This window comes from Labeo rohita, chromosome 19 (genome assembly GCF_022985175.1).
Source record: "Labeo rohita strain BAU-BD-2019 chromosome 19, IGBB_LRoh.1.0, whole genome shotgun sequence".
NCBI lineage: Eukaryota > Metazoa > Chordata > Actinopteri > Cypriniformes > Cyprinidae > Labeo > Labeo rohita.
The window spans coordinates 21,217,476-21,243,705 of record NC_066887.1 but is presented as its reverse complement, the minus strand read 5'-3'; the positions used below and the strand labels follow the sequence as shown (position 1 = coordinate 21,243,705).

General features: G+C 36.5%; 3 protein-coding genes across 5 annotated transcripts; 1 reads left to right on the top strand and 2 right to left on the bottom strand.

Annotated features, from left to right (window-relative positions):
* Positions 1-1,496: 1,496 nt before the first annotated feature.
* On the bottom strand, positions 1,497-12,700 carry tfap2e (transcription factor AP-2 epsilon). Of its 2 annotated transcripts, none has more exons than XM_051136908.1 (7): positions 12,589-12,700; positions 10,193-10,642; positions 7,827-7,881; positions 3,663-3,894; positions 3,459-3,577; positions 3,018-3,156; positions 1,497-2,048 (listed from the first exon to the last, which is right to left on the bottom strand). In XM_051136908.1, the coding sequence occupies exons 1-7, from the start codon at positions 12,631-12,633 to the stop codon at positions 1,787-1,789; spliced, it is 1,302 nt and encodes a 433-aa protein (XP_050992865.1). In that variant the 5' UTR covers positions 12,634-12,700; the 3' UTR covers positions 1,497-1,786. The 2 variants fall into 2 exon arrangements, with proteins under 2 accessions (XP_050992865.1, XP_050992867.1); XM_051136910.1 differs by lacking the exon at positions 12,589-12,700 and adding an exon at positions 11,932-12,088.
* A 1,977-nt stretch (positions 12,701-14,677) lies between these two features.
* On the bottom strand, positions 14,678-20,560 carry ncdn (neurochondrin). Of its 2 annotated transcripts, none has more exons than XM_051136901.1 (7): positions 20,463-20,560; positions 19,857-20,070; positions 18,238-19,365; positions 16,402-16,646; positions 15,880-16,095; positions 15,655-15,797; positions 14,678-15,260 (listed from the first exon to the last, which is right to left on the bottom strand). In XM_051136901.1, exons 2-7 carry the CDS (start codon positions 20,055-20,057, stop codon positions 14,842-14,844), a joined length of 2,352 nt encoding a protein of 783 aa, XP_050992858.1. In that variant the 5' UTR covers positions 20,058-20,070; positions 20,463-20,560; the 3' UTR covers positions 14,678-14,841. The 2 variants fall into 2 exon arrangements, with proteins under 2 accessions (XP_050992858.1, XP_050992859.1); XM_051136902.1 differs by having other exon boundaries at positions 20,445-20,509.
* Positions 20,561-21,900: 1,340 nt separating this feature from the next.
* On the top strand, positions 21,901-26,194 carry zgc:114119 (Mediator of RNA polymerase II transcription subunit 30-like). Its single transcript, XM_051136916.1, is given in 5 exon segments — positions 21,901-21,959; positions 21,961-22,156; positions 22,569-22,727; positions 24,319-24,408; positions 25,560-26,194. Coding segments are annotated over 5 exon segments (600 nt in total). The 3' UTR covers positions 25,656-26,194.
* Positions 26,195-26,230: the final 36 nt, after the last annotated feature.

Here is a 26,230-nt window from a genome sequence, read left to right as displayed (position 1 = left end):
GGGGAATTGACACTCAGGATGGGTACGTGTGTGCGCTCGTGTGAGTGAGAGCCGGCAGGGGGGCAGGTATGGAGATGGAGGCCCCTGAGCAGACGAAGAAAGGTAGAGTGACAGATGGGGTGAGAGGAGACAGAAGCGGTGGAAGAGAAGAGCCTAGCGACTGTTTAGCCGCGTTCGCCGACTGTAGCGATGCCGAGCCCCCGGGGGTTAGTGGTCAGGACTGTTTTATCTCAGAGGTAATTCTGCCCGATTTGCCACTGTGTCACATTGAGGTTTCGGTTTGGGTTAATGTCACCCTGCCTTTAGCAAATGGGGCTAGAAATTTCAAACATCCCCCTGGGTCCTCAATTTGTATCACGCTAATTTTGTAATCACGCCAGATTTGTACCATGCCAACAAGTCCGTTCATGCAAAGCAAAAACCTGCTAGTTGTGTATAAAAGTTTTCTTTTTTTCATCAGGAAGTCATTTTCAGAATCAAACGGTTGAATTCAGTTGTTGGTTTAATAATATATTACATTTACATTGCAATACGGCAATAAGAATAACAGTAACATTGATAATAAACATACAACATGAAGTACAAAATGATTTCCAAATCCGTTTGTCAATAACGTTACCTAATTACTTTTACACCCTCATTCTTATAGAAGTTCACTTCCAGGACAAAAAAAAATACAGATAATTAACTCACCCCCTTGTCATTCACGATGTTCATGTCTTTCTTTCTTCAGTCGATGAGTTGTTTGAGGAAAACATTCTCCATATAATGGACTTAAATGGTGCCCCCAAGTTTGAACGTCCAAAATTGTTTAAATGCAGCTTCAAACGGCTCTAAACGATCCCAGCCGAGGAAGAAGGGTCTTAACTGGCGAAACAATCGGTCATTATCTAAACAAATTGACCATTTATTTACTTTTTAACCTCTGAGATGCGCTTGCGAACTCTGTATAATCCGGTTGAAGACAGTTAGGGTATGTCGAAAAATTCCCATTTCATTTTTCAAGTCCAACATCGTTGCAGAAGTACCGATCCAGTGTTTACGAAGTGAATATGTACAGAAGATCAAACGCCTTTTACATTAAAAAAAAAAAAAAGAGCGATGTAGGATGTTTTTTTAAGTTGGAGAAGAAAAAAAGATGGGAGTTTTTCGACATACCCTAACTGTATTGACCCAGATTACACAGAGTTCGCATGCGCATTGCAGAGAATTAGACGAGCGTTTGACGTTAAAAAAAAAAAGTATACAAATTGTCAATGTGTGAAAAATAAATGATTGTTTCAGTAGATAAGACCTTTTATCCTTGGCTGGGATTGTTTAGAGCCATTTGAAGCTGCATTTAAACTGCTTTTTGGAAGTTCAAATTTGGTGGCACCACTTAAGTCCACTATGGAGAACATTTCTGAAATATTTTCCTCAAGAAACAATTTCTTATCAACTGAAGGAAGAAAGACACAAACATCTTGGATGACAAGGGGGTGAGTAAATTATCTGTACATTTTTGTTCTGGAACTGAACTACTCATTTAATTGTCCGTGTCATTCGATTGGTTTAGGGGCCCGATCTCCAGAGAACACCGTGTAGGGCCCCATCATGAGGATCCAGAGGGAGTTTGTGGTCCGCATGCAGCGCGAAGCATCGTTGCATTTCCGCTTCCTCTGGAGATTTCATCAGAGACGAAGTCTGTTCAGTACGTGAAACGCTGGGGTGAACGCACACATTCGTACACATAAATACACTCATACGCTCCTAAAAGTGAGGGAGGTAGCGTCTCTCTCTCGATTGTTCATTTGCGGTGTTTGAGTTCCTTGTCGTGGTGGCTTTTTCCTCCTCCCTCTCCTTTATCCAGCAGTTTTAGGGCCTCTAGTAAGTAACTCTGGAAGGCCGACAGGGCGGCGCAGATGGCCGGTGTGCCGAAACCGTGGGTGAGGAGGCTGAAGTGGGTCAGGCTGCTTTGCACCCCGGGCTCCAGGCAGGGGGTGGGGCGGCTGGCGCCCAGCGGCGACCTGTCCTGAGACATCAGGTCCACAAACTCCTTGCAAATCTCCCTGAAGACATGGAACGAGAGGTGAGCGTGAGTATGCCATGCAATACATGTAAATAAACAGTTGCTATTGGTTTGCAAAAACAAAGTGATAAATTGAAGAAAACGTGTTCACAAAAGTCTGTATCAGGGGTTTTTAAACAGGGGCCCCAGAGGATGCTGAGGGTTAACAGATTTTTACCTTTTTATTTAAAAAATGGTTTACAAATCATGAGATAATTAAAAATTATTTAATTTAAACAACTGCCCTAGTTTTTTGTTTTTCTTCAGGTTTATTTATAAAAAAATATTTAAATATTTAGTAAGTATATTTTATAACATATTTATAAATATTTTATAACATATTTTATAAATACATACATATATACAGTATATACATAATTTTCATTTTTTAGACCATAAATCCCATAGAACCCTTTCTTGTAATATAAAGGCAGCTATATAAATTGTTGTATAAATACTTAATTTTATTGTGTAAAAATAATAATATTAAATAATAAAATCTGGGTATACATGTATAAAGAAAGATGTATATTTTTAATGTGTGTGTGTGTGTGGATTATAATTTTATATATATATATGTACATACATACATTTTTTATGCCTTTTTTTATGCGTGTGTGCAATATTGTTTTATTTTCTTATATATAAATGTGTGTGCATTATTATTATTATTATTATTATTATTTTTTTTATATTATATCAAAATATTATTCTTAAAATATGATATATATATATATATATATATATACACATGCATATACATTTTTTTATATATTAACACATACATATTTTTTTTGTTTGTGCATAAAATATGGAAAATATTTACATATATACATATATATTTTTACATATAAATTTATTAATTTTATAAATGTCTATATATACATAAAAATATGTATGTGTTTGTATGTAATATATATATATATATATATATATATATATTAAAGATCTCAGCAGATCTAGTACTCACTTGGTGGCCAGCAGCATACTGCGTCGCGTAGGCAGCTGATCTGGGTCGGTTTGTCTGCACAGATACTCTGCTGTGGCCCGTGCGGGGAACTCGGTCTCGCACACGTACCCGAAGTCCCGTGCGAGATGAACCGCCTCACCTGAGAAGAGAGCGTGAAGATTGAAAAATGGAACTTGAACGTGCTGACTGAAAGCTTGAGGTGATAATAGGCTCTCGAACGTTTAAAAATGCCTTCTTAGGCACTTATAATTTTAAGTTAACACTCCCTGGAAGGTTATTGCTTCACATTGACATTAACATCTACATTCTCATAAGTGACTGATAATGTAGTGTGTGCGCTGTGTTTGGGACAATTACTGCAGCAAGTAAGAAGCGGTGTCTCAGCAGCAGACAAAATCTGATAATGTGCGTGCGTCTGGTTTTTATTAAATGTTTCAATACCTTCCACCAACGCTGTGAGGAGTGTGACGTTGGCTGCCTTTCGCCGACCGGCGGGCAGGTTTAGGCCGATCTTCTCAAGGCGTTCTCGCAAACAGCGGCCTCCATTTTTCGACTTGGCTCTGAGGGGAGAACAGGTAGAATTGATTAACACCTCACAGATTCATCCAAAACATCTACCGGTTTTAATGAATCCCGTCCATTCACCTGCGCAGGACTCCTCCGAGCAGTGAGGCGTTGAGGCACTCAGGTGGGGCCAGGCGTCTTTGCACCTCTCCGACTGTGACTTTGTACTTAGAGGTGGAGCTAAGGAGCGACAAGCGTCCTGGGACAGAGCAGAAAACCTCTGCAGGGTTGGACACACCGCCTAAACCCAGGCCTTCTTTAGTAAGGGACAAGGCAGAGACCGTTGAGCCATTCAGCTTTGATGGAACTGGAACTGCAAGAAGAAACAGAAAGCGGCTTAGGGTATGTGTGCTAGAATTACCACAAACCACAGGAGAGTGGAATCTTATTTTAAAGAAAGTGATGAGATTTATATAAAAATGTGATAATTTGTGCTTTTGGTTTTGCCCTTCTGTTATAAAACCTTTTTAAAACGCTCTCCCACAGGTTGACATCTGTCATCTCAGTGACACTGTGTTTAATTTCTGTTTCTCGCTTTTACTTTCAAATGGGTGTTGCATCTCCATTGGGGGAAGCTTTATTCCATCTGTTGTGCACACAATCGTTTTCACTTGTTGTTCTTGTAATTAAACTTTTCTGGCTCCTTTACAATCTGACTTTTAAATTAACCCAATGATTACTGTCTCGAAAATAACACAATGTAATAAAACGGCAAACATCATAAAACAGAAAATTAGGCTGTTTGTATTAATTTTAAAGCAGACGTTGTATAAGCATTCCAATTAGGAGGGATGAGAAAAAAATGAAAATGAGACATAAGCCTCCATTCAAACTCTAATAATGATTAGTGTTCTGGGAAGAACAGACTACCATTGGCTTTTAATTTGAGCTCAAGTATTTTTGTTACATCATTCCTAAAAACCTTCATTTGTTTTCATAAGATTAGCCTAAGCTTAATCGTGCGTTTGCTTATGCCACATCTGTGTGGGCTGGATTTCAAGCGCATTTCAATAGGACTAGAAAATGCAGAGTATGAATGCATTAGGTAAATCGGCTACATGGGTGTATGAATGATTTGAAACGTGAAGGGTTGGAAGGTGGAACATCCTGGCTGAGAAAAAAACAAGGTGGTTAACCTGGCTAGACTGGTCTGTTGGCTGGTTTTAGAGAGGTTTCAGGCAGCTTTAGCTGGTCAAATTTGGAGACCAGTAGGTCTCTTGGTCAAGCTCTTAAAAATAAAGGTTTTTTTATTGGCGTTGATGGTTCCATGAAGAACCCTGAAAATCCATGAAAACTTTCAAATGCAGAAAACGTTCTTTAGATTTTTAAAATATTCTTCAAAATGGTTCATTTAAGAACGGTTCACTGAGAGGTTCTTTGAGGAACCAAAAATGGTTCTTCTATGGTATCACTGCAAGAGGAGACCCTCACAAAAATAAACCATGGTTTTACTACAAATAAAACAAACAAACAAAAAAACATGGTTGCTATCCACCTTTTCATTTAACGCGGAAGTAAGCCTATGGGTGAGACTTCTGGTTCATTAGCCGCTATAGAGAAATAATGAGAAGAATAACAACAAGCAGTAAACGCTAAAACTTTGCACTACAAACCAGTTTGTTTATAATTAAGATAATACATTAAAATAATGTGGTAAGACACACCAGTTTGCAATATCAAGCAACAAAACGAGCTGTTTTGTACAGCTAAAAATAGCTGGACCCATAAAATTTGCAAATTCTTACGGGAAGAAAAAGGTGGATAATTAAACCACACAATTTAACCATAGTTTAACCATGGTTTTTGTGGGGACCACCTTACACCAATTAAGTCAAGCTTTAGTTTATAGGTATAACCACTCAAATTCACTCAAAAGAACTCAGCAAACGAGGGGGAATATATTAAAACATAAAACTATGTCTTTTCACATGTTAGCAGCATAGATATATGTGACCCTGGACCACAAAACCATCTTCAGTAGCTTCGGGATATTTGTAGCAATAGCCAACAACACATTGTATGGGTCAAAATGATCGATTTTTCTTTTACGCCAAAAATCATTAGGATATTAAGTAAAGATCATGTTCCATGAAGATATTTTGTAAACTTCCTACCGTAAATATATCAAAATTTAATTTTTGATTAGTAATATGCATTGCTAAGAACTTCATTTGGACAACTTTAAAGGCGATTTTCTCAATGTTCTGATTTTTTTTTTTTTTTTGCACACTCAGATTCCAGATTTTCAAATCAAATCAGTTTCAAATAAAAAAACTGACACGACTGGTTTTGTGGTCTAGGGTCACATATACATTTCAACAGCGTTTGCAAACACTTCAGTGACAAAATTCAAAATTTGTTTCCACTAAAAATTCAACAAAGGTGGTTTGTCTTCAAAAATAGTCATTTGTTATCCACCTTAATTTTCAACGCGGAAGTAAGCCGTTTTCTGTGAATGTTAGAGACTTCCTGTTCATTAGCCGCTAAAGGGAAATAACGACAAGAATGACAAAGTGCAGTAATTGGTAAAACAGTTTGTACTACAAACCAGTGCGTTCATAATTAAGATAATACATTACAACAATATGGTAAGACGCACCAGTTTGCAATACAAAGCCAACTTCAATTGGACAACTTTAAAGGCGATTTTCTCAATATTTTGATTTATTATTATTATTATTATTATTATTATTTGCACCCTCAGATTCCAGATTTTCAAATCAATTAAAAAAAATGACCCTTATGACTGGTTTTGTGGACTAGGGTCACATATACATTTCAACAGCGTTTGCAAACACTTCAGTAACAAAACAAAAAAATGTGTTCCGACTAAAAATTTAACAAACGCTTCAAATCCTGTTCGCCTGAGGAGGTTACCATATTTTACGTTTACGTCGGCGGTTTGTCTTCAAAAATAGTCATTTGTTATCCACCTTAATTGTCAATGTGGAAGTAAGCCGTTTTTCTGTGAATGTGCGAGACTTCTGGTTCATTAGCCGCTTAGGGGAAATAACGAGAGGAATAACAGTAAAACGGTAAACAGTAATAAAGATAATACATTAAAATAATATGGCAAGACACACCGGTTTGCAATAGGCTACCAAGCCACAAACAAGCTGTTTTGTACAGCTAAAAATAGCTGGAAGCCAATGACACAGGAAGCCAGACCCATAAAATTTACAAATGGCCGCGCTCGCTCTTACGGGAAAGTAAGTTGAATAGATGATACATCATCTGAACAAAAATTCAGTAGGCCGTTACTGCAGACAGTTAATGACAGAAATTATTTTTTAAAATGGGATCCCCTGAAAGTCACTGTAGCTATAATTTACATCAGGTTATTGAAAATGAAGTCGAATGCAGAATGTTTGTGAAGTAATAGTTGCTACGCCACAGATCTGCCATCACCGCGCTCCCGTGTGTGTTTGCGCTCACTGTGGCGCTGAGGCAACGCTTCTCTCCTCCCCCTTTCCAAGGATTGGCACATAACACTCTGGGTTACTGTTTATATTATCTGTATCCCGTATTGTAGAGGTAAAATGCGCTGTAGTATTGGCTTTCTCCTCTTCGTGGGCGGTGTGCGCGTCTTCGCTACGCCCTGCTGTGCAGCACTGATTTGCGGACACAAACGAGCTCTGAGCGCGCGGCCGAGGTGCTGGAAGCATCTCACATAAGCTGTGAGAGCAGATCCGTTTATTCATGTAGGCTTTAGTTTCTTCTCGACACAGAAATCTCCCTACACCCATGAGTACATAATTGATCCATTCTGTTGCTCGGTAAATACGGGAGATTTCATAGAGCACTAAATATATGCAATAAATCTAAAATAAATGCATAAGTAATTGATGAAAATGTGCTGTATTGCACTGCAGAACGTGATTTCAGAAGCTATCCTTATTAACTATCCACTTCTGGTTAGTGGAAAGGAATAGTGATGCTCTGAATTCTTCATAACTTTATTATCTGCTCTCTTCCTCCATTTCGCCTTTCTCTAATCCCCCTCTTTCTCTCATATGACCATGAACAGTTCATTAACAGCAACTGCCTTAAGGGTGAAGGCAGAGGCAGAGTGCTACAGGATTTCTTGACTTCAAATGAAATTGCAGAGCTGAATTATTGTGTGTGTGTGTGTGTGTGCTTGACTGAATCTTTTATGGTGTCTGAGCAGCACATAAAATCTTTTTTTTTTCTAGCTGAAGAGGTCATCCCCTCTTCTTTAAATGCACCAGAGGTACAGACTCTCACCTTTTTTGATTACAGAATGGTCCAGGATCCCCAAAGCGGATGCCTCTTCCATACCCTGTTAAAACAGAATAGCACAACACTTTTTTTTTTACTAATTTACACTAGCTTAATGGTAATGTGTTAAAAAAACTTTTTTTTTTTTTTTAAATTAATGGAATTAGTAGGATGATGATAATACATGGTGAAAATATTCCTGATTAAATAATGACAATGAACATGTTTAAATGCATAATTGTAACTAAAAACCAAGTAAGATCACACTTAAAACCATTGTGCATATGGTATTGTATTTTAAAATTATTATAATTATTCACGATTAATCGCATCCAAACTAAAAAAAAAATTGTGTACATAATAGCTATGTGTGTACTGTGTATATTTATTATGTATATATAAATACACACACATGCATTTATATATTTTAGAAAAAATGTGTTTATATATTAAATATATTTATATATAATACGAATTATATGAATATAAATACACACATGCAAATACATGTAACTATTTCCAAAATATATACTTTGTGTATGTCTTTATATAGGCTATATAATGAAATTACACAGTACATACACATATATTATGTACAAACAACTTGTTTTGGATGCGATTAATCGCAGTTAATCGTTGTCCAGCACTAATTCATATATTACATTACTATGTTTTTTTATTTAAACTAGTTATTTGTAGAAGATCTGAGAAAAAAAATATATGTAAAGTGGAAAGAATGGGAGATTTAATGACGTCACAGCAGCAATATTAGATACATTTACATTTCTACTCAGAAGTAAAAGGGTAAAAGTTCATATTGAGACGGCTTACTTATTTTTCTCTTACTCACTTTAGCTATTGTACTGTAAAATGAAAGCAATGTATGAATAAAACAATATAGACCACTTAAAATTAACACCTGATATTTGTCCATTTAATGTCGCAGGAATGACCGAGTAAAAAATAGTGTTTACGCTTATTTGTAGCTTTATGTATGGCAAATTAAACTATCAGGCTTGTTCCCGTCTAACTCGGTTCTCGGAAACGCTTCATATCATCAAAGGGAGTCCAGTTGTTTGTTGAATAATTGGCCGAGAAAACCGATTGGACGCGCTGCAAGTTTCCTGTGACAGACAGACACGAACTCGTTCTGCACCTGCCCACTACTGTTGTTTTCTCTACTGAAAGTTTGAAAGAACAAGCCATCATGTAGCTCCAGCCGAAAATCAAACGAATTAAAATCTGATTCTGAAGAATCTTATGTGGTATGGTCAGTTTTATGGATAATTCTTCAATTAGTGGCACTGACGTTTCCCCTGATGGTTATAAAGACAATTTTTTTTTTTATTTATTTAGGCCATTTATTTTTTACGATCACCTTACTTTTAAAATATAAATATAGAGGGTTTAAATTGTATATATTGTACCTTTTCATGACTAATATCATTTTTAAAAAGAATTTCACTTTTGAATTTCTTCGTAAGCTAGTTTACTCAGTACTATAAGAGTTTTGCATCATGATAAGCTTTATTGTGTGTAATTATCAAACCGTTTAGTACTGGAGACTTTTAATTGAAAAAAAAACAAAACATTTTAACTTTTCAACATACAAAATGAATTGACTGTTAACTTTCGTCCTATTTTTCTCTAAAGCTGAGGAATATCCTTACCATCTCACATAATTTCCATTACACATGATTTCTAAAATATAATCCACCAAACATACCCAAAATCCACTTTTGCAGCACATATTACCATTTTAAAGTTTTATCTGTAAGATATCAAGCAGCCAGAAGTGCCTCTAAGTGAAGAACCACTCATATACCGTTTTTTCCCTTTATTTCAGGAGCTGTGATTTTTTTTCGTCTTGTAATATTTGTAATCTTGTAAATAGCGTTTTTAAAATTATATGTATAAAATATTTATGTTTTAGACAACTGGAGACACTAATAAATATATAGATTTTTTTATTCTTCATAGCAAGCAAAAACAAAGTTTTATTATACATTTTAAAGTATAAAATGCATTTTCACATAAACACATTCGACGGCATAAAAAAATATACTTTAAAGCACTCATTCATAAAATAAGATTATAAAGGAAATTGTTATTTTGGAAAATATTTATATTTCCATTTCACGTAATGTATATTTTAGATATATATATAAAAACAGTTTTATCATTAATTTTGAGCACGCCAAAAACTCTCGTATTTAAATACATAACCAATAAACAAATAAACAAATTATGTTACGAATACCCAGTCACGAAACATTTGTAAAAATCAGTCAGATAAATAACATAAAACATTCGTGGCTCACTTTTGTCATTCATATCTAAAAACGAATTAAGACAATATTGAATAAACTCACCTGAATGTCATCCAGACCATGATGACCCACTGCGTGCATTCCCAGAGGACCTTCACCGAGCGCCGCTGCTCCTTCACCCAGTCCATGATGGAGCAGCCGCGGAACGCCCGGATACTCCCGCCGCGGATCTAAACTCAGAGCGCGGTGTGACTGCGACAGAAGCCCCGCGTCCTCTGAGCGCGAACGCTGGGAGTGCCAGGCTGCCTGCTGGTGCTGATGGAGGGAGTTGATGGATGGATAGGGGTCCGGTAAATGCGGGTATCCGGTGTCTTGACTCTGGGAATAAGACAGCGAGGACTGGGGGTATGGAGGTGGAAAGTAGGGCGGCTGGAAGTCGGACGCCGGAGTGTGGCAGAGAGGGGGAGCCGAAGAATACGCCGCCTGGTTCAGCGAAGAGAGCTGAGAAAGTCGCCCGCTCGGAGAGGAGCTGGACAGCCCGTCCGCACGGTCCTGTGAGTAAAAAGATATTTCAGTTTCATAAAAATTTGGACAACCTAGGGTCCGCCACATAGCTAATAAAAAAGTGACCGACAATAAACCTATAAAAGATCACTGTAAAGGTAAAGTGTTTTCATCATGTCATAATTGATGCTGTTCCCTGTATCCATCCATTTATTTTATCACAATTACTTCTGTCATTTCTACTCGAGTTTCTGAAGTAATCAATAATCAGTCATTAAAATCAAAGTGCAATGATGAGCATCTTGGATATTTACAACAGCGATTGATTTTTTTTCTTTTTTCTTAATAAGGACTTATTGTTAATTATGAGCTGTGTGCAAACAGTTGTTACAAGAATAATGTATTAAATTTACACATTATGTGTGACTTATGTCAACTGTTACTGGGAAGATAATTGCAGATTCTACATTAAATTAATTTGTTTACATTTTGTGTTCTGGATTTCAAGGTATTAAATTAATGGTCGTTAATCGTACTAGCCATATTAATTCTAACCATACTAATGAAAAATTCTAGTAGCTTAACAAATGCTCCAGAAATAAGAGCTTTTTCTGTGCCAGGTGTCTTAATGATACCCACTGTTTCAAACAATTAGGATTAATAGACAGACAATAGATAAAATTAATGCTGCTTTACAGGATTACAGGCACAGAAAAACACGTAGGCCTAATAATTTTGCTTTTGTGCTTCTGTAATTTTCCTTGCCATTTTCCAGTTTTCGGATAGGCCTATTTTTAGTGCAAATAATTTAAACGACTGAAACCCTGTAACACATGAATGTGACAGCATTTTTCATTTTATTTACCATTTTATTTCTATACATTGATTTGTTTTATTATATATACTTTTATTATTTTAATTTAAAATTAGATTTTTCTTCATCTAGGGCGAAAAAATATATAATTTGTCAGTTTTTCAGCTCCGTCAGAATATTGAGTGTGGGAAGCGCTATCACATGGGATTAAAAACATATTTCTGTCGTGCCTTTTTCAGAAGAGTTTAATGATTCTCTTTGTTGAAACGCAAGATGTAACTTCCAAGTCACTGTAAGACAAAGACTAGCCTGTTATCTCCGTTTAGACCAATGGCAGCATGTGACATTTCCAAAGAAACACTCCAGCACACTTTTGCGTTTCCATATTATACACACACTTAACCCCGATTACACTCGGGCGTCTGCGCTTTCCTCCATACACTAATCGCAGCTGATATCACATGACAATCATCTAGATGGAGAGTCCAACAGATCAAAAGAACTTTGCATCAGTTTAACTCACCATGGTCGAGTAGGTGTGGACTAACATCTGGAAACAAGAGCTCCGATATGCCTTTTACGCGTTGACTTTTACAGCCTCCTTAAAGCCTAACAGTCAATTAAACCCCGGGATCTCGATCCATTAACTAGACAGTCCCAGTGATGCTCTCCTCTCTGGATGATGCTCTATATCAGACTGTCCCTGTTAATCACACCCGAGCGCTCTTATAGCTCTACGCTATGGGGGGAGGGGTTGGGTAGACCACCTTAAAGGGACATTAATTAATTCCTCTAAATTAATTCACTCTCTTCATTCATTTGAAAAACCCTTCTCCGTTTTTTTTACTGCTTTTTGTTTGCAGGCTAATGGTTCACCAAACTTTATTGACTATTATTTTAATAAAATTATTTTTTTTTTTAAATTAAATTTCACATAAAATAATGATAAAGTTTGTTTAGCCTATTTTTTCAGTCTTATTTTTTTTCTTCTATTTCTTCCTACTGAATTTTAAGACATAAACCAAATATTATTTCTGAATGCAAAAGAAGCTACTTTTTAAATCAAGTGTCAGTCTAGTTCTAGTATTTCTAAATATACAACAAAAACTTTCACACACACACACAAAATCGATGAAGCAAAGTTGAAACACTGATAGTCTAATATAGAACTGAAGCCTACCTGCAGGCAGTAGGGTTCTGTCTTGGTCCGTGATTTCCACAACATGTTTCTGGATGAAGTTGTCGTCCTTTGTTGAATTCAAGACGGGAGAGAACAGACTACGTGCCCTGCGAGATGAACGGTGACAGAGAGGTACCGGAGAGACACGGGAGTTTTATTGACAAAAAGAGACAAGAGTTGAGAGAGAGAGAGAGAGAGAGGGAGAGAGAGAGAGAGAAAGACGTATGCTGATGGGCGGAGGATAAACTTGTGTGAAACAAAAGTGGGGGCAAATGGGACACTGATTTTGGATGACTAGGCGCATTGAGGAAAGTTTAAACTGAGAAAATGGCTTTGCTATCATTTCAATTTTTTACGATGCCCAAATGCTTTAGCTAAGCTATACAGAATGTTTTTGTTCATTTTACCCTCAGACCAATATTGTAGCATCGTCATATTTTTGCTGCAGTTGTCTAATAAACAAGTGTCCACAATAAGACCTCATTCAGGCATAAGTAATCTTTATTTTAACTGAAAATTTTAACTGTAAGGCTGTTTTTTTCTGGTCACTAATGTCAGGTTTTATAGAATTAATTACAGTATTTCTGTATGTTAGGCTACATTTAATTTCGTTTTGTTTTACGTTCTTCGTGATTTTTGGACATGTAGCTACTATGGTAATGAAAAAACAAAATATGTTTAACCAACTAAGTTTAATAATTTTGCTCAAAAATGCTGTCTAGGTAGGCAGCTCACTATGTCTGCAGACAGCCGCAAGTAGACAGTACTATCATTTTTTTATTACTTTTAGTTCCTTAAGAATTACGTAGTTATGTTGGGGAAAGTTACTTTTAAAAGTAATGCATTACAATATTGCGTTACTACCTAGAAAAGTAACTAATCACGTTAGTTACTTTTAATGGAAAGTAACCTTTGCGTCACTTTCGCGTTACTTTTAAAAATGTGGGCAGGGCTTGCTTGTTTGTTTTTAATGTAAAAGGTTCTATTTTTTAGCAAATGTAAAAGCCAAAAAGTAAAATGAATAAGCCAGGCTGAAAAGTAAATTTACGTCTGTACAACGCAGGAGAAAAAGGTTCAACACTCTTCAGCAATAAAAAATGAAGCACAAATGTTAGTTTATCTAAAGTAATTTTTGATGGTTGAAGTGGATCATCAAAGGTGAGCAGCAAAGACATTGGTTAATAAAATGGAATACACATGTTAAAGGATATTTGTGTTATTTACCATTTAACTACTGCAGATTTGTGTCATATTCCGAGTTCGCATTTCTCTGTTTTAATTCATCTTTAGTGTATACTGTGATTACAGTAACATCATGTTTACACAGCGCACACAACGCCTATGTATTTCCGATTTCTCTCAGCATGGGAACAGGAGACTTGTCAGTCAATAAATGGGGAAACAAAGTCACTGACGTTACCTATTTGAAAAAGAAACTCGGATATTTTCTTGTAAATTAACAAGTTATGCGCTACTTTAGTAGTTACTTGAAAAAAAGTAATCTGATTACGTAACTCGCGTTACTTGTAATGCGTTACCCTCAACACTGGTTATGAAGGGCCAAAACAGTAGCAACTGACTACAAATTTGAGAAAGATGACAGATTATGCGTCATTAACATATTAAGTCGCGACAGCAATGTTTTTTTTTTAATATTGCATGCTATTCTTTATATAAAACGTTTCGTTTTAAAACCTCATAATTGAGAAACTATAGGTTTGTACTTATAAATTATCATTTCAGTGAAAAAAATCATTCAAAGAAATGATTTTAATCAAAATGTTTATGATAAATATGTCTGTTTTTTAACAACTACTCTTGTGCAAGCAAACATATGGCATGTTGTGAATCTGATTAAGACAGTTTGCTACTATATCATTCCTTGTCTGTCTGTGCATAACTATAGATTGCTATAAGGATGCCACCTACTGGACATTCTAACACACAACACTGACAGGTCAGTGCAACAGATACATTTCACTTTAAATCAATGCACCGGCCAAATGAATGGATGTAAATGCAGTAAATTCCAGGTATGTTTTTTTTTTCAATCAGGATGTGATTCTTTAGTACATTAAATAACAATAAATCAACTCCAAAAGCAGAAATATTTTTATTCAACATTCTGATTTAAACTTTGGCCACAGTGTATGTATTACACATCCTTTTGCATATTCAATATATCAAACAGACAAATATGACAATATAATAAGTGCTATTTGTCTGTTAATAAATATATGCATTTTACAAAATCTACTCCACCAATATTCTGCTAAGCTGTGGCAGACCCTTAAGAGATCCACAGCTTACACTCTTGACCAGCTCACTGATGTCCTTGCGACACACCGGGCATTGCTTGGCAATGGCACATAGGACTTCTTCTAGAGCATCCTGTGAAGGTTGGTCTGGGAGACGCCCACTGGATCCCAGTAGAGTGAAGATGTTCTGCAGCCATCCATCATCTCTGATGAGTGTGGTTATCCAGGGCTGAGCTCGAACACAGCCGCCCAAAGCCTGCAAACTGAGCCTCCAAAGCTCTCCAGCCTCCTCCCAGTGTTCCTCCCAGAGAGCGCTGATGCGTGCTGGTTTAGAAGCCTGTCCGGACTGCACAGCACTCAGGAGAAAAGACAGAACCGAAGAGAAGAAACGTCGCTGGGCAGGTTCTACAGGGTCTGGAAAGATTCAAGAAACCTATTACTAAGCAGCAACAATAAACATATTCTATATTGTTACATTTAGATTACCTTTAATGTCATCTAACGCTTACTTAAAGGTATAGTTCACCCAAAAATGAAAATTCTGTCCAACAAATACAACTGCGGATAGCCATTGACTTCCATAGTATGTTTTTCTTATTATTCATTCTGACAACATGGGTCAAATGAGGGTGACAAACAATTTGGGTGAACTATCCCTTTAAAGTTACTTTTTCTAAACATTAATAATTTAGTTAAGTTTTAGTTTAGAAATATATTAATAACCCTGCCAAGCACTTTTTTTAAATGAGATTCCTAATTGCTGTTAAAGTCCCACTAACCAATTCATATCATTTTAAGCCATTAGTACCTGTGGAAGTTGACTTTAGTCTGCCAATCATGAGACCCAAAGTGCAACAGCTTGCTGTTAAGACCAAGAGACGTGGCTTATGGAGAAGAACAGGCAGTGCTTCACTCAACATGTTCTCCAGAGCAACAAAACAAGGATCAGTCCTGTGGGAGTGGAATGGAGCAGTGGATCAAGTCATGGTTAAGAAATAACTTTTCTTGTATGCGAGTTCAGATCTGTGTGTACCTGACTCGTTCTGGCTCTGTGATGGCAAAGTTGAGTAAAGCAGAACACGCCGTTTCCAGACTAGGGTCTCGGGTCACCGTCTTCCCACTCTGACCTCTCAAAGATGCCCAACCTTTACTCAGAAAATCCACTAGCAAGGCTGGGGTATCCAGAGAGAGAAGAACCCCCCTCGGCCCATCTTCAGCAGAGAGGTGGCACAGAGCTGGAAGAAGATATCTAAGAAAAAACATGAACATATTCACAGTTAAATAGATAGCATATAATGTGTCTTTTTTAATAACTGTAAAGAAATTAAGTTTTTTCAGGAAAACATTCCAGGATTTTTCTCCATATAGTGGACTTTAATGGTGGCCAATGGGTTGAAAGTCCAAATTGCAGTTTCAATGCAGCTTTTTGATTGAAGACAGATAGATATGAATATCTTGGATCACATGGGGGTGACTAAATTATCAGGAAATTTTTATTCTGGAAGTCAACTTCTCCTTTAAAAATAGAAATTGTAAAAAGACAGTAATGTGTTACCTAAGAGCAGCTTCTCTGCTCCAGGTCCCATCTTCCGAGCTGTTGCTGATGGACATCTTTGACATCCAATCAGCAAGTCCCTTGCCTTTTCCCCCTCCCTTGAAGTGACTTTTAGCATAGCCGATGAGAAAAGGCAGGAGGTCAATCACATCTTCCTTCAGACATGAGGTTTCTTCAGCAAGCCAAGCACAGAGGGAGCGGAAAGTGGCGAACAGAAACGGGTCATCATAGTCCGTCTTTTCCACCTAAAGGGTAAAAAAAACACCAAAAAACTATAGTTTATAAATCTATAACAAGAAAACATTATTTATGTTTGCATAAATATTTTCCTATTTAATTAAAGGAGAAGTCCACTTCCGAAACAAAGATTCACATATAATGTACTCACCTCCTTGTCATCGAAGATGTTCATGTCTTTCTTTCTTCAGTCGTGAAGAAATTATGTTTTTTGAGAAAAACATTTCAGGATTTTTCTCCATATGATGGACTGATATGGTGCCCCGATTTTGAACTTCCAAAATGCAGTTTAAATGCGGCTTCAAACGATCCCAAATGCAGCTGTAAACGATCCCAGCCGAGGACGAAGGGCTAGCGTAACGATCGTTATTTTAATAAAAATATTACAATTTATATACTTTTTAATGCCAAACGCTTGTCTTACTCTACCTGGACTGTTTATGTTCCGGTTTGTGACAGTTAGGGTATGTTTTAAAACTCCCATCTCATGTTCTCCCTCAACTTTGAAATCATCCTATGTCATCGTTTTACCTTTTTTGTTAAGGGTGTTTGATCTTCTTTGCATGTTCACTTTGCAAAGACTGGGTCGGTACTTCTGCAGTGATGTAGGATGATTGTGAAATTATTTTTAAGTTGTGGGAGAAAATGCGATTGAAGTTTTTCGACATACTCTAACTGTCTTGAGTCAGAATGCACAGAGTTCGGGGAGAGAAGGGCAAGACGAGCATTTGAGATTAAAAAATATTTCAATCGTTTCACTAGATAAGACCCTTCTTCCTCGGCTGGGATTGTTTACAAACGCATTTGGGATCGTTTACAACCGCGTTTAAACTGCATTTTGGAAGTTTAAAATCGGGGCACCATATCAGTCCATTATATGGAGAAAAATGCAAAAAAGTTTTCCTCAAAAAACAATTTATTTACGACTGAAGAAAGAAAGACATTAACATGTTGGATGACAAGGGGCTGAGTATATTATGTGTGAATCTTTGTTTTGGAAGTGGACTTCTCCTTTAACCACTTGTACTAGCTCTGTGATGCACATGTATGCCTTCACAAATTATGTAATCACTGAAAAGGTCACGCTTGGTTAGTTCTTTGTCTGTGTACTTCGGTTCAAAAAGGTAGGGTAGGGTGAAAAAGTCCATCTCATTTTCTCCTCCAACTTCAAAAATCGCCCAACATCGCTGTTTTACCTTTTTTGTAAAGGAGACTTCTTTGCACAATCGCTTTGTAAACACTGGGTTGGTACTTCAGCCTACGTCAAGCTAGTGCAAGAAGACCATTTGTGGTTAAAAAGTATATAAATTTTTTTTTTCTTTTTTTAAATGACCAAATGTTTCACTAGATAAGACTCTTATTCCTTGATTGTAGAGCCGGTTGAAGCTGCATTGAAACTGCAGTTTGGACCTTCAACCCGTTGGCCACTATAGTCCACTACATGTAGAAACATTTTGGAATCTTTTCCTCAAAAACCGTTTTCTTTTTGACTTAAAGACATGAACTTTTTGTATGACATGCAGATGAGTATATTATCAGGAATAATTCCATTCTAAAAATGAACTTCTCCTTTAACACTTGCTTTTTAATCATCCTCACCTGTTTCAGATAGTAAATTTCAGCTGAGAAGGCCTCCTCCAGAACTCTTAGGACCTGTCTGCTCTGTTGAAGACTCAGGCCAGTGATAGCTGTCTGTATCTGTGCAGGGTTTGAAACCGCCCCCTGGCTGCAGGCTTGTTCCATAGCCGCCTCCATGATGCGATAGCAGGCAGTGAGCGTGTGCTGCAGCTGGGGTTTGATTTCCGTTCCCGGCGGCTCTTCTAGACCCATCCTCACCTCCACACAAGCCCGGTTCACCAGCAAGCAACAGAATTTAGGAGGTCCTGTTGACTCCCATCCATACAGATCCAAAAGGCAGGCAGATATCACCAAAACCAGGCCTAAATGCTCTTGACTGAGCTTGCCCTGAATCAAAGGCCGCAGCGAAGCCCATAGATTACCCACAATCTCCTTAAGCACCTGGCTTTCTGATTCGACCCCGGGTGGTGGAAGAAACTGCGGTATCTGAGAGCACATCTCTAATCTGTCCTGATCTGAAGCTCGGCAGAAGTTTTGCGAAACAGTTCCCAACAGCGAGAGAAGATCCAACGAGTGTTTAGCCCAAGCCCGTGGTCTTATACTAGATGACAACAGGTGTCCCAAAAGTGGAAGGCCTTTTTCATAGCTGAGAGTTTGTTTTTTGAGTACGGCTCTACACAGAGCCAGAACCGCTCCGCGGGTAAGAAGTTGCTCAGGGCCTTGTGGTAAAGCACATACTGCATTTAAAACCTGATAACAGTCACAAGCCAAAGCCTCATCCAAGGTAGACGTACTAGAAGTGGTCTGGGAATCTGTAGGACTTTCAGTTTGAGATCCAGAGCTGCTCTGGGCTTCATTCCCAAGTGTTTGTGTCTGTTTATCTGTCCAGGTGGGTCCGTTCTCTATTATGCTCAGGATCAGAGGGACTGTGCTGAGAAGTTGTGGATGAGCAACCATGCTTGCGTCGGTACTGAGAGCAGCCAGCAAAGCAGTGCCCAGAGAGATCAACTCCTCCGGAGGCAACCCGGAGCTGTCACCACCACGAAATGCTGTGACCAGAAGGCGTGCAGGCAGATTAAAGCCTACGGCTTCAAATATCCGATGCAGAGTCCCGGTATCCAGTTGGCCTGCTGGACACAGCCTTGTGATCTAAATGGAAGAGATAACAATGAGCAATACAATATGTGACCATGGACCACAAAACCAGTCATAAGTAGCACGGGCATATTTGTAGCAATAGCCAAAAATACATTGTATTGGTCAAAATTATCAGTTTTTCTTTTATGACAAAAATCATTAGGATTTTAAGTAAAAATCATGTTCCATGAAGATATTTTGTACATTTCCTACTGTAAATATATCAAAACTTAATTTTTGATTAGTAACATGCATTGCTAAGGACTTCATTTGAACAATTTTAAAGGCGATTTTCTTAATATTTACATTTCTTCGCACCCTCAGATTCCAGATTTTCAAATAGTTGTATCTCAGACAAATATTGTCCTGTCCTAACAAAAAAAAAAACATCAATGGAAAGCTTATTTATTCAGCTTTCAGATAAACCATTATAACTGGTTTTGTGGTCTTATATATGTTTTTCGGTATATCGTAGATGAGGAGGGTAAGCTGTTGTTGTTTACCAGAAGAAGTGCTGCTAAAATGTGGCTGTCATTCTTGGCATGAGTGAGAGCATGTAGACAGCGCTCCAGAACTTCTCTCTGAGATGGAGACAGACCACTGGGGTCCGAACTGCACCCTTCTGCAGCATCTGGCTCCGTACTGGGTGGATGCTGTGGGGTAGAGGCTTCCTCTGGGTTGAGATGACACCCATTCTCTGCCATCTTCTGCGCCAACCTGTAAACAACGTATCAGAAGTTATGTTAACTGCTTCAGATACTTTTCCAAATGTATGCATATAACGCCTGGTGTTTAAATTACTAATAGTGCTTCAGTGTCTCAGATTCAGGACTAGAAAATGTCAAAGGCATAATATTCAGGTCAGCAGGTTAACAGGTTTAAGAGTTCACGTCAGGTTACATAACGGAGCTGTAAAGCTAAATGACTGTTTAGTGTTTTGCTACTGTTTTATAAAGAACTAATAAGTTAAAAGTTGACTGAGTAGCAAGCTAACGTAAAACTAAACATATTTTTAAACTATACATAATACGTATGAATGTCCGAAATTGTATAGACTAGTGTAAATCAATCCAAAATTTATAAATATATACCATATGCAGTGAACAAACCTGGAGCCAGGCAGGATTATCGTACACACACGTTGACACTACGTGGAGACAGAAAACCTCGCGAGACATAACGAGAGAACCCGATTTCAAAATACTAGTCCTCGGTAAACGAAAGAAATACGGCGCCTGATTTACGAATTATATTGAGAGGTTTTTCTTTCTTTCTTTCTTTCTTTCTTTCTTTCTTTCTTTCTTTCTTTCTTTCTTTCTTTCTTTCTTTCTTGAATGAATGAATGAATGAATGAATGAATGAATGAAATAAAAACATTATGTCAAACCGTGAAAATAAAAATTTGATTTATGTATTTATTTATTTATATGGAGCACGTTTAGTTAAGTACTCGTTTCACGTTTTAGTAAAACTCAAATTCAAAGTTATAAATAGTTAATAAATATTAATATTAATATTACGTTATATTATTATATAAATAATACCTAAATCTAAAAATGAATTAAAAAAAAGCAAAATAAAAATAACACTAAAAAGATAAATAATGCTTTTTGAAAATAGTACATATATACTTTTATTAATGTAATTTATTAATATAATATGAATAAAACCAATACAATATACTATTAATAATTATATCAGGTAAACGGAAGAAATCAAGCGCCCGATTTTACGAATAATATAGAGAGGTATGTTTTTCTTTCTTTCTTCTTTTTATTAGAAATGAAAGTCTCAATATCTATGTGCGCGTTTGGAAGGAAATAACAAAAATATGATGCCAAACTGTAAAAATAAAAGATTTATGTATGTATGCATGTATGTATTTATTTATTTTATGGGGGACGTTTAGTAATGTACCTTTATAATGAAAACTCAAATACAAAGTAATAAATAGTAAAGTAAACATTAATATTGCGGTATATTATAATGTAAATATTAACATTTATAATACCATAATCTAAAATTAATGAATTAACAATTAATTAACAAAAGGAAATAACACTAAAAAAGATAAGTAATAATGCTATAATAATGCTAATAATCGTATAGATACGTTTACTAATATAATTTTATCAATATAATATGTATAAAACCAATACAATATACTATTAATAATTATATTTTAATAATATATTAATACTCAAATATACAAATGAATAGCACCCAAAATACATAACATAAAACAAATGAATTCATTAATAAATAAAAATGCTTTGCCTTCCTGACTGGATTTACATGTACCTCTGTGCAACACAGGAAACAGGAAGTGATGAAAGAGGTAATGGCTAATGCTCCTCTGTTTGAAACTGAATGCGAGCGAGTGAAGAAGCCCCGCATTTATTTAGTAATAATTACTGTTATCCACTAGAATTAAACTACTTACGGACCAGGAGCAACACCAATAAGCGCGGTGAGTTTCTACTTCAAACTTGGAGCGCTGAATTCAATGCTCCATCCATTCACTCAATGAATAATCTCTGTTTTTAGATGTCGGCTGCACTGCCTCAGAAGGGACTTGGTCCGGGTATGCCTGTCATGGCATCTCACACAGCAGCAGCAGCAGCAACAACAGCAGCAGCCGCAGGCGCACATGCCTCCTGGCCTTGCGCAGCAGCCCGGGATGCCTCCACAAGGCGCCTTGCGGGAAATCTCTCCCGTTTACCTGTGCCGCATCGGTCAGGAGACTGTCCAGGACATCGTCACACGCACCATGGAGATCTTCCAGATCACACGGGCCACTCAGGTGAGTTTGCGTCCAGGGGATCTGGAAGGTGCAACATTTGATCAAATCATGACAACTAATTATACTATTATTACTGTTTTTTTCAGCTGGGGAAATAGAAATGTCAAAAGTTCAACTTGAAGAGAACATAACATGTTTACATGTTAAAATGTAGTGGATGAGTATTATATTCCTATGCATAAAGATGTATTAAAATTGTAACCAAACATTAGAAATAAAATAGAAAATGTGAAATAAAATCTACATTTTTATTTGGAGTTTGAGAAACAATTTCCAAATACTGGTTAATAAATTTCAGTGTATGGCTTAACAGAGAATGTTCGAAGACAAAATAGGACTGGTTCATTTGTGAAACAGATGTGCTTTAATTTGTCTTTTTAAATGAAAAATCTGGTTGTGTTTTTTTTTCTAGCTTCCCAACGGTGTGACACAGAGTCAGGCGGCGTATCAGGACCGCTTTGGGAAGCTGCAGGAGCATCTGCGTCAGCTGACACTGCTCTTTCGTAAGCTGCGTCTGCTGTACGAGCGCTGTGTAGAAATGACACCTGACCTCCAGGAGTCTCCAGCTGAGGTGAGTCTGATTGATGTTTACTGATGCACAGATAGCCTTTTCTGATTGTTTACGCAGCCTTTTGTTTTAGATCTGCATCTGCATTTTTATAGAAATAAGAAACGTGTTTGGAAATACACTTTTTATTTGTAGTTTAACCATGTAAAACCTGCCATATGAAATAATGGTCAGATAAAAATCCAGTTTTTTGAAATGGAAATGTTGGAATTTTTTAGATGAAAAAAAAAAAATGATGTATGTGTTTTATGTTTTGTATCATAAGTGACCCTGGACCACAAAATAAGAGGCAATTTTTTGAATTTAAGATTTATACATCACCTGAAAGCTGAATAAATAAGCTTTCCATTAACGTGTGGTTTGTTAGAATGGGACAATGTTTGATCAAAATACAACAGTTTGAAAATCTGGAATCTGAGGGTGCAAAAAATCAAAATATTGGGAAAAACGCCTTTAAAGTTGTCTAAATGAAGTTCTTAGCAATGCATATTTCTAAACAAACATTATGTTTTGATATATTTATGTTAGGAAATCTACAAAATATATCATGAAACATGATCTTTACTTAATATCCTAATGATTTTTGGCATAAAAGAAAAATCAATAATTTTGACCCATACAGTGTATTTTTGGCTATTGCTACAAACATACCTGTGCTACTTAAAACGTTGTGTTTGAGGGTCACATATTTGATACATCAGGATTTTGTGGCTCATATAGTATGATATAATGAGAATATAGAACTCGCTTGGTGTAGCAAATTAAGCATGATGTATGAACAACTTACCAAGTACCCCGTTTGGTCTCATATCTTCTCATATAGGCTGACTGCAATACTAAAGTAGATTTGCATGTTAAGTTACTGGCATGTATTATGCAAATAAGTTGAATAAACAACCTGCTTACAGAGTTTTGTAAGCATCTTGGATGTATTAAAAGCTTATATAAAGCAGCAACATTTAACTTACCTGTGACAAACAGAAGCAATAAAGCAGAAAACTTTCATTTCATGCTATTAGAGGTAGCTGTGATGTTGTGTATTATTAGTTGCTGTACTCAATATTAAGAATAGTGTGGAAAAACGCCTCCTCTTTCAAGAATATTGTTACCATTAGGGCAGCATGAACAGTCAATAAATGCTTTAAAATCTTTGTGGGCTACAAGATCTGCAAATCAGATCAGATCTTTGCTAAGTAAATCAAGCATTTGCTGAATAAATAAAATAACCTGGTGCTGTTACTACTTTCGATATGGAAACCAACCTCTAAAAGGATTTTTTTTTGGTATTTTTGTATATATACTATAGTATGGCCCAAAAGTCTGAGACTATATTGAAAATGGGATTTAAAATGTAATATAATCCTGGAAATACAGTTTAGGTCTGAATTTGTATTTATTTATTATTTTTTACATGAGTGAAAAGCATTAAATGACAAAAAACATTTTAAATACAAGCTTTTTCATTATAGGTCTCAGATTTTTTTTCTGCTTTTTTTTTTTTTTTTTTTTTTTTTAAATCCAGTCAGATTCAGTTTCAGAGACAGTTGTTATTACAGATATCATTTTAATAATGCGTTTGCTTCCATCCTTCCAGCTGGTTCCTTATGTGGGGGAGGAGACGACACCTGTGAGAGTGGAGCCGTGCAGCCCAGCGGTTATTCAGGAGAGACAGGAGGTTCTAGAGGTGTGTTTCAGTAACTGTTATTAGTATCTTTGAACATACTATTACTCTGCAGTATATACCTACAAGATATTATGCTCTATTATTTTTGGTAAAAAAAAAAAAAAACCCACCCCAATAACCGTGGATGGAGAGTGAACCATGGTACACTTTCTGTACCTTAAGGAGACTTTATATGTGACCCTGGACCACAAAACCTGTCATAAGTAGCATGGGTATATTTGTAGCAATAGCCAACAATACATTGTAGGGACAAAATTATAGATTTTTCTTTTATGCCAAAAATCATTAGGAATGTTAAGATCATGTTCCATGAAGATATTTTGTAAATTTCCTACCGTAAATATATCAAAACTTAATCTTTGATTAATATGCATTGCTAAGAACTTCATTTGGACAACTTTATTGACGATTTTCTAAATGTTTTCTTTTTTTTGCACCCTCAGATTCCAGATCTCGGCTAAATTTTATCCTATCCTAACAAACCATACATCAATGGAAAGCTTATTTATTCATTATTTATGACTGGTTTTGTGGTCCAGGGTCACATATTATATTCAAATGTGGATTTATGTCATTTAAAAAGCCTTTTTTAATGCTATCATAATTAAAATTCTAACTGGCAAAGTGCAAATATATAATCTAATCTGCAAATATATATATAAAATGTAATTTGTAGATTAAAACATAAATTAATCATAAAACATAGAATATAAATGCCCTCCACATCTGCATTTATTTGATTTAAAAAAAGTAATATTGTGAAATATTATTACAGTTTACAATGTAATTTATTCCTGTGATGGCAAAGCTGAATTTTCAGCATCATTACTCCAGCCTTCAATGTCACATGATTTTTCAGAAATCATTCTATTATGCTGATTTGCTGCTCCAAAAACTTATTCTTATTATCAGTGTTGAATACAGTTGTTCTGCCTAATATCTTTGTGGAAACAGAGATGTGTTTTTTCAGGATTCTTTGATGAATAGAAAATTTCGTATTTCATTATTAATTATACGTTATTAATGTGACTATTATACATCCTGCCTGAATAGAAGTATTAATTTTTAAAAAAAATAAATTTTAAATGATACTGTATGATGCACGTAATAATAGTGCACTGAGCTTCTCCTACATTTTTTTTTTTAAACAGAAAGTGAGGCAGAAGAACCAGGAGATGAAGGTGCTAATGGACCAGATGAGGAACCTCCTGTGGGACGTCAATGCCATGCTCACCATGCGAAAATGACAGCGGTATGCTTCCTAGTACACATCTGACCATCTTCCTTGAGCCCTCATCTGCAGTCTTCTCACGCTCAGACGTTCAGGTGCTTTGACACGGACAGGCAGACTGCCTTTTGTTCACTGCTCTTGCGGATGCCACGTAATCTTTCATCTTGACAAATGAGATCAGACTCGGCAGCTCTTTGTGGTCCTGCCTCATTTACAGTGTTAAATCTCAATGCTCTGATCAATAACTGCTTCATCGAAGCACTGAATTAGCATCAGAAACAGGAAGTAATGTGAAAGCCATGCTGATGATGTAAACTAGCCATGTTGTTGGCATGATAAACAAGCACTGCGGACTGAGTTTTGTAAATAACAGTGCTTACACTGTGGTCTTTTGTGCATTGAACTGTGTGATGTGTTTCACACTGTTGCTCCTCAGCAAATATGTACTCAGGTAGAGTGTGTGCTTCCCTGAGCTCTGCATTACACTCCTGATAATCTGCCTTTTGGGGAAAGGGTTTTTTTGTAAACGAAAGACTTTTATACAAAATAAAAAAAGAACACTCTTGTCACTTCATTTGCCATTTCGTTTAG

Coding starts and splice junctions, on each gene's coding strand:
- ncdn (XM_051136901.1), bottom strand. CDS start 20,057: ATGGCAGAGAATGGGTGTCATCTCAACCCAGAGGAAGCCTCTACCCCA. Junction 19,366..19,856: donor TTTTAGCAGCACTTCTTCTG/GTAAACAACAAC, acceptor TCTTCCATTTAG/ATCACAAGGCTGTGTCCAGC. Junction 16,647..18,237: donor AAATTTACTATCTGAAACAG/GTGAGGATGATT, acceptor TTTACCCTTTAG/GTGGAAAAGACGGACTATGA.
- tfap2e (XM_051136908.1), bottom strand. CDS start 12,633: ATGTTGTGGAAATCACGGACCAAGACAGAACCCTACTGCCTGCAG. Junction 10,643..12,588: donor CAGAACCCTACTGCCTGCAG/GTAGGCTTCAGT, acceptor TTTTACTCACAG/GACCGTGCGGACGGGCTGTC. Junction 3,895..7,826: donor CCATTCTGTAATCAAAAAAG/GTGAGAGTCTGT, acceptor TTCTTCTTGCAG/TTCCAGTTCCATCAAAGCTG.